The sequence below is a fragment of the Musca domestica genome, unplaced genomic scaffold, assembly GCF_030504385.1.
Source record: "Musca domestica strain aabys unplaced genomic scaffold, Musca_domestica.polishedcontigs.V.1.1 17, whole genome shotgun sequence".
NCBI classification, from domain to species: Eukaryota; Metazoa; Arthropoda; class Insecta; order Diptera; family Muscidae; genus Musca; species Musca domestica.
The window spans coordinates 9,684,538-9,699,396 of NW_026712230.1; the positions used below are offsets into that span (position 1 = coordinate 9,684,538).

Consider the following 14,859-nt stretch of genomic DNA (forward strand, 5'->3'; position numbering starts at 1 on the left):
TAATTGTTTCAACTCATTGTTTAATCCCCTTCTAATTTTTATTTCTTCTTTCTCTCCCCTTTCCCATTTCAGGGTAAATTCATACGCATCAATTTCGATGCGTCCGGCTATATATCGGGTGCCAATATCGAAACGTATCTACTCGAAAAATCTCGTGCCATTCGTCAAGCCAAAGACGAGCGAACATTCCATATTTTCTATCAACTACTTGCCGGCGCCTCGCCCGAACAGCGGGAAAAGTTCATCCTGGATGACATCAAAACATATCCATTCCTCTCCAATGGCAATTTGCCGGTGCCCGGTGTCGATGATTTCGCCGAATATCAGGCGACCGTCAAGTCGATGAACATTATGGGCATGACGGCGGAAGATTTCAATTCGATATTCCGTATTGTGAGTGCGGTGCTATTGTTTGGCTGTATGAAATTCCGTCAGGAGCGCAACAACGATCAGGCCACGCTGCCCGACAATACGGTGGCCCAGAAAATTGCCCATTTGTTGGGTTTGAGTGTCACCGATATGACGCGGGCATTCTTGACGCCACGCATTAAGGTGGGTCGTGACTTCGTCACCAAGGCCCAGACCAAGGAACAGGTCGAGTTCGCTGTTGAGGCCATTTCCAAGGCCTGCTACGAACGCATGTTCAAATGGTTGGTGAATCGCATCAACCGCTCCCTGGATCGTACCAAACGTCAGGGTGCCTCCTTCATTGGCATTCTCGATATGGCCGGTTTCGAAATCTTCGAGCTGAACTCGTTCGAACAGCTGTGCATCAATTACACCAACGAAAAACTGCAGCAGCTCTTCAATCACACCATGTTCATACTCGAACAGGAGGAGTACCAGCGCGAGGGCATCGAATGGAAGTTCATTGACTTCGGTTTGGATCTGCAGCCCACCATCGATCTGATCGACAAGCCAGGCGGCATTATGGCTCTCTTGGATGAAGAATGCTGGTTCCCCAAGGCGACAGATAAGACCTTCGTTGAGAAATTAGTGTCAGCACATTCAATGCATCCGAAATTCATGAAGACTGATTTCCGTGGTGTGGCCGACTTTGCCATTGTCCATTATGCGGGCAAGGTTGACTACTCCGCTGCCAAATGGTTGATGAAGAATATGGATCCCTTGAATGAGAACATTGTCTCGCTGTTGCAGAACTCGCAAGATCCGTTCGTGGTGAACATCTGGAAGGATGCCGAAATTGTGGGCATGGCCCACCAGGCGCTTACCGACACCCAGTTCGGAGCTCGTACCCGCAAGGGTATGTTCCGGACTGTGTCGCATCTGTACAAGGAACAGCTGGCCAAGCTGATGGACACTCTGCGCAACACGAATCCGAACTTTGTACGCTGTATCATCCCCAATCACGAGAAACGCGCCGGCAAAATCGATGCTCCTCTGGTCTTAGATCAATTGCGTTGCAATGGTGTGCTCGAAGGTATTCGTATTTGTCGCCAGGGCTTCCCCAATCGTATTCCATTCCAAGAGTTCCGTCAACGCTACGAATTGCTCACACCCAATGTCATTCCCAAGGGTTTCATGGACGGCAAGAAGGCGTGCGAGAAAATGATCCAGGCTCTGGAACTCGACTCGAATCTCTACCGTGTCGGTCAGTCGAAGATCTTCTTCCGCGCTGGTGTCTTGGCTCATCTCGAGGAAGAGCGTGACTACAAGATCACGGATCTGATTGTCAACTTCCAGGCGTTCTGCCGCGGTTTCTTGGCCCGGCGCAACTATCAGAAACGCCTGCAACAGTTGAATGCCATACGCATTATCCAGCGCAACTGTGCGGCCTATCTGAAGTTGCGCAACTGGCAGTGGTGGCGCCTGTACACCAAGGTGAAGCCACTGCTGGAGGTCACCAAACAGGAGGAGAAGCTGGTGCAAAAGGAAGATGAGCTCAAGCAGGTGCGTGAGAAATTGGAGACACTCGCCAAGAGTACCCAAGAGTATGAGCGCAAATACCAACAAGCGTTGGAGGAGAAGACCTCATTGGCCGAACAGTTGCAAGCCGAAATCGAACTTTGCGCTGAAGCGGAGGAGTCGCGTTCCAGGCTGATGGCTCGCAAACAGGAACTCGAAGATATGATGCAGGAACTTGAAACACGTATCGAAGAAGAAGAGGAACGTGTTTTGGCCTTGGGTGTAGAAAAGAAGAAGCTTGAACTCAACATACAAGATCTCGAGGAACAATTGGAAGAGGAGGAAGCGGCCCGACAAAAACTCCAATTGGAAAAGGTGCAACTCGACGGCAAAATTAAGAAGTACGAAGAAGAATTGGCCCTCACCGAAGATCAAAATCAAAAGTTGCTAAAAGAAAAGAAAATATTGGAAGAGCGAGCAAACGATTTGTCGCAGACCTTGGCCGAGGAGGAGGAGAAAGCCAAGCATTTGGCCAAGCTGAAGACGAAGCATGAGGCCACCATCGCCGAACTGGAAGAGCGCATGCACAAAGATCAGCAGCAAAGACAGGAGACTGATCGTTCCAAACGTAAGATTGAAACCGAGATGGCCGATCTCAAGGAACAGCTCAACGAGCGCAGAATCCAAGTGGAAGAGTTGCAGGTACAGTTGGGTAAACGTGAAGAGGAACTTACCCAAACGCTGATGCGCATCGATGAAGAATCAGCCGCCAAAGCAGCTGCTCAAAAGGCTCAGCGTGAAATCGAATCCCAATTGGCCGAGTTGCAAGAAGATTTGGAAGCTGAAAAGGCTGCCCGTGCCAAGGCCGAGAAAATACGTCGTGATTTGGGCGAAGAGTTGGAGGCATTGAAAAATGAGCTATTGGATTCATTGGACACCACAGCGGGTAAGATGAGATGATTTTAAGTGTGGGTGAAGAATTTCCACTAATTGCTTGTTTTATGGATTTGTATTTTTAGCGCAACAAGAATTGCGTTCGAAGCGTGAACAAGAATTGGCCTCTCTCAAAAAGTCCCTCGAAGAAGAGACCGTCAACCATGAGGCCTCCATTGCTGAGATGAGGCATAAACATGTTCAAGAATTGAACGGCATTAATGAGCAATTGGAAAATCTGCGTAAAGCTAAGGCAGTACTGGAAAAAGCCAAATCCACATTGGAAGCAGAAAATGCAGATTTGGCCACCGAATTGCGCAGTGTAAATAGCTCCCGCCAAGAAAACGATCGTCGTCGTAAACAAGCTGAATCTCAGATAGCTGAATTGCAGGTAAATTTTAAAACTTTGTTGGGAAAAGAACATGACAGTGATGTGGATCAAATTCCACCAAACAAACCAAAATTTAAAAACCACAGAATCTCCTTCAATATTGAACACAGACTGAGTAAGAACAGCAGACCGACCAATCGATCTGTAGATCGACCAGTAACTGACTGATAGAATCACTTGTATGTGACCATGTAGTTGTCAACCATTTAAAAGGGGCTTTGTGGTTTTTGTTTACTGCCACAACAACAAGAACATCTGTCACTCATGCCCTACCATCTTGGGTAGTGCATTCCGCTCAGCCGTATAATGTGGTCTGGCGGCGGTGGAACAGCCATGTCAAGCATTTGTATTGAAATTGAAATCGAAATTGAAACTGAAGATCATCGTTTATTTTTCCAGGTGAAATTGGCCGAAGTGGAACGTGCTCGTTCGGAATTGCAAGAGAAATGCACAAAACTGCAACAGGAATCCGAGTACATAACAAATCAATTGGAGGAGGCCGAATTGAAAGCATCTGCCGCTGTTAAATCTGCCGGAAATATGGAATCGCAACTTGCCGAAACACAACAACTGCTCGAAGAAGAAACCCGCCAGAAGCTCTCGCTGTCGTCGAAATTACGTCAGCTGGAGTCGGAAAAAGAGGCGCTACAAGAACAGCTCGAGGAAGATGAGGAAACGAAAAAGAACTATGAACGCAAACTGGCTGAGTTGTCGGCTACCATGCAAGAGATTAAAAAGAAGGCCGAGGAAGATGCCGATGCTGTCAAGGAATTGGAAGAGGGCAAGAAACGCCTGAACAAGAGCATTGAAGATCTGGAACGACAAGTCAAGGAGTTAACAGCTCAAAACGACCGTTTGGATAAAAGCAAAAAGAAGATTCAATCTGAATTGGAGGATGCCACCATTGAATTGGAAGCACAACGCACAAAGGTAAGTGACCGACACATTCTCCTCTATTGTTCTTAAGATTTGACTGTTAATGATGATTTCCCCTTTGTCCACAGGTGCTCGAGTTGGAAAAGAAACAAAAGAATTTCGACAAAATCTTAGCCGAAGAAAAAGCCATTTCCGAGCAATACGCCCAGGAACGTGATACTGCCGAAAGAGAAGCCCGCGAAAAAGAAACCAAGGTTCTTTCCCTTAGCCGTGAACTGGATGAGGCCTACGATAAAATCGACGACATGGAGAACAAACGTAAAGCCCTCCAAAACGAACTCGACGATCTGGTGAATACCCAGGGTACAGCCGATAAGAATGTCCACGAATTGGAAAAAGCTAAACGTGCCTTGGAATCCCAATTGGCGGAATTGAAAGCACAAAATGAGGAACTTGAAGACGACCTGCAACTGACTGAAGATGCCAAACTTCGTCTGGAGGTGAACATGCAGGCCCTGCGCTCTCAATTTGAACGTGATCTACAGGCCAAGGAGGAACAGGCCGAAGAGAAACGCCGTGGTTTGGTCAAACAATTGCGTGATCTTGAGGCCGAGTTGGATGAAGAGCGTAAACAGCGGACCGCAGCTGTGGCAGCCAAAAAGAAATTGGAAGGAGATCTCAAAGAAATGGAAACCACCATGGAAATGCACAACAAGGTGAAAGAAGATGCCCTCAAACATGCCAAGAAATTGCAGGTTCAGGTCAAGGATGCCTTGCGTGAAGCCGAGGAGGCCAAGGCGGCCAAGGAAGAACTGCAAGCGGCCAGTAAAGAAGCCGAACGTAAGGTCAAGGCCTTGGAGGCAGAGGTAATGCAACTTACCGAAGATTTGGCCAGTTCGGAAAGGGCACGTCGTGCAGCCGAAACGGAACGCGATGAGTTGGCCGAAGAAATGGCTGCAAATGCCAGCAAGGGAACCCTTATGATTGACGAGAAGCGTCGTCTGGAAGCCCGCATTGCCGCCCTCGAAGAGGAACTCGAGGAGGAACAATCCAATTCCGAAGTATTATTAGATCGCAGCCGCAAAGCTCAGCTTCTGAACGAACAGCTGTCCACAGAATTGGCCACCGAAAAGTCCAATTCACAAAAGAACGAAAATGCCCGAGCCTTGTTGGAACGTCAGAACAAGGAGCTGAAAGCCAAGCTGGCCGAAATCGAAACAGCTCAAAGAACAAAAATCAAAGCCACCATCGCCACATTGGAAGCCAAGATTGCCAACCTCGAAGAACAGCTCGACAACGAGGGTAAAGAACGATTGCTACAGCAAAAGGCCAATCGCAAGATGGAGAAGAAGATCAAGGAGTTGGGCCTGAACATTGAGGACGAACGAAGACATGCCGATCAATACAAAGAGCAAATCGATAAAGTAAGACAATGGAACAATTTGCCAAGAAACTGAAAGAATATCAATATTTTTTACGATTCTTTTCTTTGCCACAGCTTAACAGTCGCATGAAATTGTTGAAACGCAATTTGGATGAAACCGAAGAGGAACTGCAAAAGGAGAAGACACAAAAACGCAAATATCAACGTGAATGTGAGGACATGATTGAAAGTCAAGAAGCCATGAATCGTGAAATTAACTCACTGAAAACCAAATTAAGGTAGGTTTGCCCTGACAGCATTCTTATAAGCTAATATTTATTTTGTGCGAAAATTTTTGAAATTAATTTCCACATTAGATCTATACAAGTGGCTGAGACTGAAAAAGCAAAAGCCTATTCACCCAAAAAGGATCCAACTCTTATTATGAATTGTGAGGGTATACAATAGAATAGAACAAATAATAATTATGTCTTAACGTCATCGTCCAGCGGTTTCCCTTTTTGTGAAGTTTTCCTTAAATCACCCAAAAAATAATTTTTGTTTTCCATCGTCTTATATTTGTCTTCAGTGTGTTTATGTTGCGTTTTCCGTGTAAGTTTTAATTATTGTTTTTAATTTGCATACAAATGCAAAGAGTTTATTTTCCAAAGTCCCCTTTATTGTTTAGTTTCTGGAATGTTTCCTTCCCCCCCAAACACACACACACACACGACCCAAACGATTACACAACTCTTCATGCACGTTGAACAGAACCCTTTGAGAAATCAAAAGGATTTTAGATTATTTTGTTAAATTGTAATTTTGTTTGATTCGTTTCTACTCCCAGCTCCCCATTGAATTTTTCCCCTGTTGCACGTTGTTTGATTTATTTTTTGATTATATAATTTATTTATTTACATATTTTTAATATAATTTTATTTTTATTAGCTTGTCATAATCATCAAAGTAAACAGGGTAGCCCTCCTTTACCGAGGGAAATACAAATTTTGTATTAAACGTATAGTTTCAACTTTTGAAAAGGTTGGTGTAATTTTCATGTGGCGTGATTGTCTCATGTGGCGTTTTGCAATTAGTAAGAGAACAAAGGATGCGTGGTTTGTCAATTTCACAAATCTTTTATATGTAGACCGATTATATTTATTGTTAGTTGGTTAATCTAACACAATACTGCATCATTCGAAAATGTTAAAGTATTAGGTTTTGTTTAAAGGGTCAGAAAAATGCCAAGGAGGTCTTCAAAAAATAGTAAGATTGCCATCGTTTATATCAAGGGTGCACCTATTTTAGACTCTTGAAGGATGAGCTGAAGAATGCGTTTGGAATTTGTCATAACGAAGGAGGAGATTGTTTATATTTCTCTCCTATTAGTCTTAGTTTTACTTATAAGCATTGGGCTATGACATATAAATTGGGCAATTGTTTCCATTTTATCTTCGCTGAACCTCTAATATTCATTATCAATACATTCCCATTTGTATGTCATGTCTGTTATGTTGCAGTAGCGTGCTATAACGTCCAACATAGGGAAGTAGTTTACGACTTTTAAGTGTTAGACACAATTCCGTGAGCATCGTTAAGTGATCCTTGACTTGAACTATCGATGAAATTTTATGTAGCGCAATTCTATGTAGTGTTTGGTTATCAGAAAGAATCTCTGCCCAAATGTCACTCGCCATTTTGAAGTGCTTGCCTAGGATTATATCAAGTTTTTTGAAGTTCATCTGGCGTAATATGACTGGTTTAGTAATCTCTTGGTCACTGGTTTAAAATCCACGTTCCATAGAATCATTTATATGTAGAGCTGGACCCACGAACTTGGTTCTGTGATGCTCAAGCCACATGCTTGTTCCTTTACAAATAAATCTCATGGTATAGTACGGCTTTCTGGTCGTCTTGTGGGTTGATTTTAATAGATAAACGTGAAGCTTTAGTCGGTGAAAATCGAATATCTACATAATTTCGACTGAGAACCAGCTACTACTAACTAACTTGCGCTACTACTAGTTAAGGCTTTGCAGAAATTATCCCCAGACTTTTGCCCTGAACCCAAACAGACAGCTGTACTAGAACACATTGTATTATAACTAAAATAGTTGGAAGAAATCTACAACCTATCGACACTACTACGTCGATGAAGTCGATAGACGAATACCTTTATTCTTACTTGGTCGTGATTCACTAGTATTTTACTGATCTTCAGTAGCCAAAACAGGGGTAATAGAATCCTCCCTGTGGTGCAGCAGAACTTAAACTGAATTCAATTGGGATAGAGGAATTACCAGAGACTTAACGAGTGTTATGGATCGGCTCCAGCATCACATTGTTGAAATCCCACTGTAGATCGAGGAAAACTGCCGCTAGGTTTCGTGGCTTTTGGAATATATGTCAGTTTTACCTCTTACCAAAGACTGAGTGCAAAGATAAATTTGAGACAGGCCTTAAAGTTTCCCTGCAAGATAGACAACATCGACTCGGATGCCTTTGCCGGTATTATACCATCAGAACCAGAAGAGACTTAAACGGCTGAACGGAGATGATCGTCCATGAAAGCTTGAGATAGATTGCAATCCTTTATATTAGCCTTTCATCTTCCACAGTGTGACGTAGGAAAGATATTATTGATTGCTTACTTCCACCTACATCCTTACAACCAGGGAAGAGGTTGCCTCATAGAAGTTCCAGATTCTTTAGACCAGAGTTGGCCTATGTTTCATCATCATTATACTTCTCCCTATAGACTCACAGGAGCAGATTCAAGGTTTACGTTGGGCTGTCTTGAACCCACTTTTCTTCTTACTTGATGAAGTCAGACTTATATGCGATTAGTTTAACTGGATCTCTGTTATATGACCTCCTTGCTGTTCTCCGAAAAATGGCAGGGTCCATAGTTCTCCAAACCGGTTGGTATTTTCTCCAAGTGTAGTTAATTGGACAAAAATTAAGAACACTTATTACAAGTTTATTGGATTTTATTCAAAAAATAATTTTTATAATTTTATTTCAATGAAATACTTGTTAGTTCTTAGTTCCACCATCTTCGTTAAAACCTACAAATTTTATAGTTATGTTTTATTCAGAAAAATATTGAAAGTGGCTGTATTTTTTGAAGCGTTGCCCAAATGTCCTTTTTTCTCCTACACCCTAGGGTGTATGTTTTCCATCTCTGAATTTATTTTAGTGTGAAAACTGTATGTTTTTAACACCATAAACTTTGTCAACACTTACAAGTATATGCAGTCATGTTTTCCTTATACAAAAAACGGCATGAATTTAATGGTTACGTTTCCCTCATATTTTGTATCAATATTTCCTTTCACATCGTACTAATTGTATATTTTTGTTTTCTTTTTCATTTTACAGGCGCACCGGCGGCATGGGTCTAAGTTCGAGTCGTCTCACCGGCACACCATCCTCCAAACGTGGTGGTGGCGGCGGCGGTGATGACAGCTCAGTACAGGATGAATCTTTGGATGGTGAAGATTCGGGCAATTAAATTTATAAATGGAAGGAAACCAACAAAGCTAAACCTGGAAAAAATCTATAATTATTTTTTAAAGTTTATTAATTTCTGTTAATTTTTTTTATAAAATTTTACTTATTTTTTATTGATATCCATCCTTTTCCCCCATACACACAGTTAAGATAAAAACACAATCCAATTAAAACAAACAAACAAAAAAAAAACAAAGCTTAAACTAATTTCTTTGTATAAAAAAACAAACAGAAAATAATAAAAAAAAAAAAAAAACAAAAGAAAAAATGTTAAACGAAGTAAGAAGGAAAACAAAATCAAGTTTGTTTCTTACTACTATTACTACTAGAGTCCTCAAGCCTCCCAACATATTGTGTCCCTCTTTAATCCATACATATAACATGTCTTGTTCCTTTTGCCTGTGTCCCCAAACTTCTTAGACTCATTCCCTTGAAAAAGAATATTTTCACTTACCACACACCCACACATTCACACACACACACACTCCCACACACAAAACAATCCAATTAAAAAAACGAAATAATAAGTAAAAAAGTACATCTAATTAAAATAATAATAATAATTAACTACTTAAAGTTATTAATTAATAATATATACATATATAAAAATTATAAAAATTTTTATAAAAAAAGAAGAAAAAATTTATATTAAAAATCAAATAAAAAAGTATTGGAAAAAATGCATTTATATATAAACAAAATTAAACAAAAAAAAACTCTTCTTTTATTTACGCCTTTGGTTCTTCATCATTTTTTTTTTTTCATTATTTTAATATCTGTATGTAAAAAACATACCACAAAGTCTTCCAAAATGTAGACTCGAAAGTAATATAATATTTTTTTAAAAGATTAGGTCTTATTCAGTAAAACACTGAGATATTACATTTTGACTTTGCTAATTGTTGTTACATATAGGATCTCGTCGAAAAAAGACACTTGATATTCTTTTTAGCAGAAAATCGATGGTTCCAAAGCGAGACATTTCCGTTCGAACTTTCTCAGGCATAAGATTCCTGGAAATCTAAACAGGGCAGACTGTGGTAATTTATTGATCTTCGAAGCCTTGTGTCTATGGTGGCTTTTCACAACAGACGGCTAGCTAGGTCAATACCCCCTCTTGCAGTCTGTGTGATATGTCCTGGGAGAAGGATGTCTCTTTAAAATTAATATAGCTGCGATTCAAACTTGTTTCCTTATCAATCTATCTCGGATGCCAATCGGAATGCTTTCTGAGCGATTAGACACATAATTTGTATTCGCCGCACGTTAATCCCTGTGCATTTCCGCCATATATTCAATGTAGATTTGACTTAATAATCGTGAAACTTTTTTGGCAACAATTTTTAATGGGTGTTCTTAAACAAAATTTGCTACAAAAAATCCAAAATTTCCTGGGCCTCCTCAAACACAATTTGACCCACATCATGGGTTACTTCAGATATTTTTTTAGTGAAAAAAAAACGTGGATTTTGGAAACAATTTGTCCCAAAAATTATTAATCTAATAGTGGGCAGGCAGTCTTCTCATATAAAAATATTTGAAAAAATTTTTGTACCAATAATTTGGTCCAAAACTTGAGGGTCTTCTGTTACACAATTTGGCTAACGAAGGAGGACATTTGGTATTCGATAGTATTTTTTAGAGGAAACTTGGCCTTATATAACAAGGACTTCAACGACACAAAAAAACTATTGATTTGCTTAGGGAAATTTTGACCCCACACTCGTAGGTTTTCTTATACCAACATTTCGACCTATAAAAATGTGGTAAAATAATGTAAAAACTATAAATAGGAGATTATCTTACATTAAGAGTTGACTGAACAGCTGTGGCATTCTTATAGTAAGTGTTAAAAAATTGAAACAATCGTAGAAATTTTGGTCCATCCGTAGATATATATAAAATTCCCCCGGAAACAGGTATTGGATGCGTAACTGGCTGTTTACTATTGTCACTTCACTGTACGAAGCACAACCCAAGATCAGCCTTAAAAATCCCCTCCTGCATAGTTAACACCAACTCAGATTTAAAGGATTGAAAGGTGTGATTGCTCTACGTTGTGTGATGTAGAAAGTGTTAATGTTTGTTCACTGCCAACTACCCTCATAGAGATCAAGAGTCAATGGACTAGAATTTGTCCAAGATCTACGTTTGGCCATCTTTAACTATCTCTTGTACTTATTGATGTCCGCCTTATTTTAATCAGTACTATGTTTAGTTTTGCTGACTGTGTTATATGTTGTAATATATTGCTGTTTTCCGAAGAATAGCAAGGTCCTTAGTTTAGCAAACCGGTTGGGATTTACTTGGAGGATGGCCTATAGGATGATCATAGTTTCAACGTTTGGTTGTTTTGTTTTTGTTTTTTTTTTTATATTTGCATACTTCCAAGAAGGTTGCCGAAATAGGGGAGCCGATACCATTGCTACGGTAAGGATTCGGTGACTAAGCTTGTATTCCTGACGTTGGGCCGGTAATCTTAAGGCTAGGTGCTTAAACCAGTGTGACTGACATCGGGTATTTCCTTCAAAACCATGCGGATATAATTTAAACCATTTTAATTCGAAACTGCAAATAATACCATCTGTAATTCTTTGAAATCGACTTAGAATTCAAACAATATCCATCTGATGAAATCACAATACAGCCCGCATTATTTGACGTAGAGCTTCAATATTTGGCAGAACAATTTGTATTGTGTCTAGGATGGTTGGTGTTGAAAATGATATATCGGTCTGCGTTTTGGTATGGCCCCCATATAACGGTACCTCCCTATATTCGGTATCTTGATTGTTTTCGCAATATTTTTCCATGAATTTGTCTAAAAATTGGTAATTGTAGTTTATAATGGCTTCTAGCTCAAATGGCGAACCTTTGTATGTATAGGCCCACGTTTTCCTATAGCGCACATATAACGATACCCACCGATATTCAATATTTTGATAATCCTTTGTTTGAATTCACATACTTTTATAAAAAATTGTTTTCTTCACCCAACAGTGGAGGGTATAAAATCAATTATCAATTTTAAATTGGAATTATTTAATTTGTAATTACAAAAAAATCCCCGAAAGCAGCTATTTAATATATTAGTATTGGTTCTGGTTGGATCAGATATGCTCCCAGAAGGCAGGACATTTTTATTGAAATTAGGTACACAAATCGTGATTTTATTATTCTTTTAAATTGGACCCACCATAGATTTCATGGATAAAATTTTGCCGGACAATATTGAGTTTTTGAAGTCAGAATTGAAACCTACCATTGTGGGTTTTGTAGGCCAAACCCGCAGTTGCCCAAAAATGTGAGATATATTTTTCTTTAAACACCGGCTAAAAGAAAAAAAATGATTTTCATTATTTTTCCATGCATGGATAGACACCGATACCCAAATTTAATCTAATCAGAGACATCATATATTTATGTCCTCGATAATTTGATCCCTAAAACGCAAGAGAAATTCACATTTTTCATCTTTAAAAGTCATTTTAATATATATTTTGGATAAATTATTTTTTTCTTTTTTGACTTTATCATATATTATTTTTTTTATTAAAATTTTTTTTATTAAAAATAACGAACTCGCAATTGTATTTTTACAAAATAGAAATAATAATTGAGCTACACTATGGACTAATTTGCTTCGTAGATATACATGGTCTATAAAATAACAAAAAAATGAAAACGAACTCCATAAAACTGATCTGATATTCCTTAAAAGTAAATAACAACAAATCAGCAAAATAAACAATTAATGTATAATTTTTATTGAATATATAATTATGTAAAAAAAAACACTTTTAAAAAATTCTTTAAAAATACGAAAAAAAAATAAATAATATGTATGTATTTATATAATTATTATGATTACTACTACAACTACTGTGAGTTATTGCAACATTTAAATCATCTTCATGGTTTTCTTTACAAACGAATTTATTGCCATCAATCATTCAATTAAATAGAGGATACGAAAATCATCCATAGATAACATCATGATAAATTTCCACATACACACCCGCATACATCATTAGACGACAAAAAATAGCAACTCAACTTCTTCATATGCATATAAACACAAGACACTCATTTCTAGAAGATACAATAAAAAATGAAAAATAATTAAAAACTAAAAAAAAAACAAAAACAAAAAAACACACGCATAAAACCCTAAGGAAATCATAAATTTTGTTATACTCAATAAAACAGAAAATATATAATTGTATGGAATTTCTATTCGATGCTATGAGGTACTCGCCGAAGCTTGTTAACATATTTCAGCGTATTGCCAAAATACGCAGGTCCATATCGTAATATCTATCAACTAAAAATGTAGTAAAAATGGTTCATTTTTAACTTTCATCCAATTATTGTATTTTCCAATTACAAACATTCACATTTTTTGTATTATTCACTTATATTTTCAAAACGCAAAAAAAGAAATTGTTCAACTTTGAAATTTTGTACGTCCGACGTATTTGGGTAACATGCATAAAAATATATTTTTACTACTTGGGTGGGAGCATAGTCGACTTAATACGTCGAATTTTGGGTAACGCTGTTTAGTTTGAATTTTTGAATTTGCTTAATATATGTGTGTGGCGCCCAACGTAGGTCACATGCATTAGTTATACATCGCTTGAGAGTATGGTATGATAATCGGCTCAATTACGGTTGTCGTTTCTATAGTCGTCGACGTTATGTGGTATTACGGTAAGGCATGGAAGCGACATCGACAATTTAAAAAAAAGTTGGCAACACTCCCTTGTTGTTGACAAAAAAGATTGAAAAATTGTTTTTATTTTTTAATCTTAGTTTCTTCTCTTTCGGAAAAAAAAATAAAAAATATATTGAAAATGAATATAATCTTAATTTCAATTGAGGATAAAGAGGAGAATGGATTAGTAGAGCATTAGTATTAGTAGTGCTAAGACAGCAAACAAACATATTTGCATTGCTTGACTCCAAGTAAGTACATATTTTAATTAATTTAATAAAAAAACATGTACTTAATGTTTCTCTTAGACTTATAAATTACTTCAGGATTGATAAGGACTGCTTTCAGCATGTTCTAAAGTTGCAAAGTGAGCACCGGTCATTGGCTATTAGGCCCGAAATCAGATTCGACAGATCATTGAGGTTTTTAGCGCTAGGATCTTATCAGAATAGTGTCGGAATGTCTTCAATACCTTCAAATTGTTTTGCTGTTGTTATTTTCATGGTCAAATACAAAATGGGTTCAATATCAACGTCGACTTAAAAATACAATGTCGCCACAATTTTTTACGGCGACAGATGTTTTCAAAAATCTACTTTACGTCGACTGTTGTATCGAAAATGATAATAGCAATCATTCATCGCTATCGACAAAAAACGACAACCCTAATACCGTTAATGTCGTTTTGACTTCATTTTGCGACGACGACGTCGACAACGGTAATAGGGCCGAGTATTTTGTAGTCCATCCAAGATTGTATATTCTTTGAATATACATATTGACAAATAAGAGATTGTCAAAGGCATAATTTTGAAAGAATAAAATGTAAACATATACTCGCACATGGCAAACTTGATAATTCCGCCATGAGAACCTATTAAGGTTTTTTGCAATGGTGTCAAAGGCATGCTTCATGATAGAATGATGAAAGTAATGTTATTTCAAATAAGCATATCCATCTCTGCATTTTCTGTAATTTAACCTGTGAACTTACACAGTGTAGAAAAAAGGTTCCAATCATGGTACAAAAAAAAATCAAGGTAAAGCTATGATACCATATGATTTTAATTTTTTTATTTTCTTGGCTTAATACGTCATCTTTATTTGCTTATGTTGTATTCTTTTCAATAATATAATTTTTTTCAGAAAATATTCAAATTCCGTTGTTTTCAAAATGCTTATTGCAACGTATGCATCAAC

General features: G+C 38.3%; 1 protein-coding gene across 4 annotated transcripts in view; it reads left to right on the forward strand.

Annotated features, from left to right (window-relative positions):
- The window catches only part of LOC101892851 (myosin heavy chain, non-muscle), a 98,496-nt gene extending 85,399 nt beyond the window's left edge, over window positions 1-13,097 (forward strand). For 2 of the 4 annotated variants that reach the window (XM_059120479.1, XM_059120481.1), the window contains 7 exons: window positions 73-2,812; window positions 2,886-3,190; window positions 3,590-4,120; window positions 4,195-5,490; window positions 5,565-5,728; window positions 5,807-5,880; window positions 6,378-6,460. In XM_059120479.1, the coding sequence (XP_058976462.1) occupies window positions 73-2,812; window positions 2,886-3,190; window positions 3,590-4,120; window positions 4,195-5,490; window positions 5,565-5,728; window positions 5,807-5,880; window positions 6,378-6,445 (5,178 nt within the window). In that variant the 3' untranslated portion in view covers window positions 6,446-6,460. Of the gene's footprint in view, window positions 1-72; window positions 2,813-2,885; window positions 3,191-3,589; window positions 4,121-4,194; window positions 5,491-5,564; window positions 5,729-5,806; window positions 5,997-6,377; window positions 6,461-8,810 lie in introns of those variants that run through there. The other 2 variants (XM_059120480.1, XM_059120482.1) reach the window with 2 other exon arrangements.
- Window positions 13,098-14,859: the final 1,762 nt, after the last annotated feature.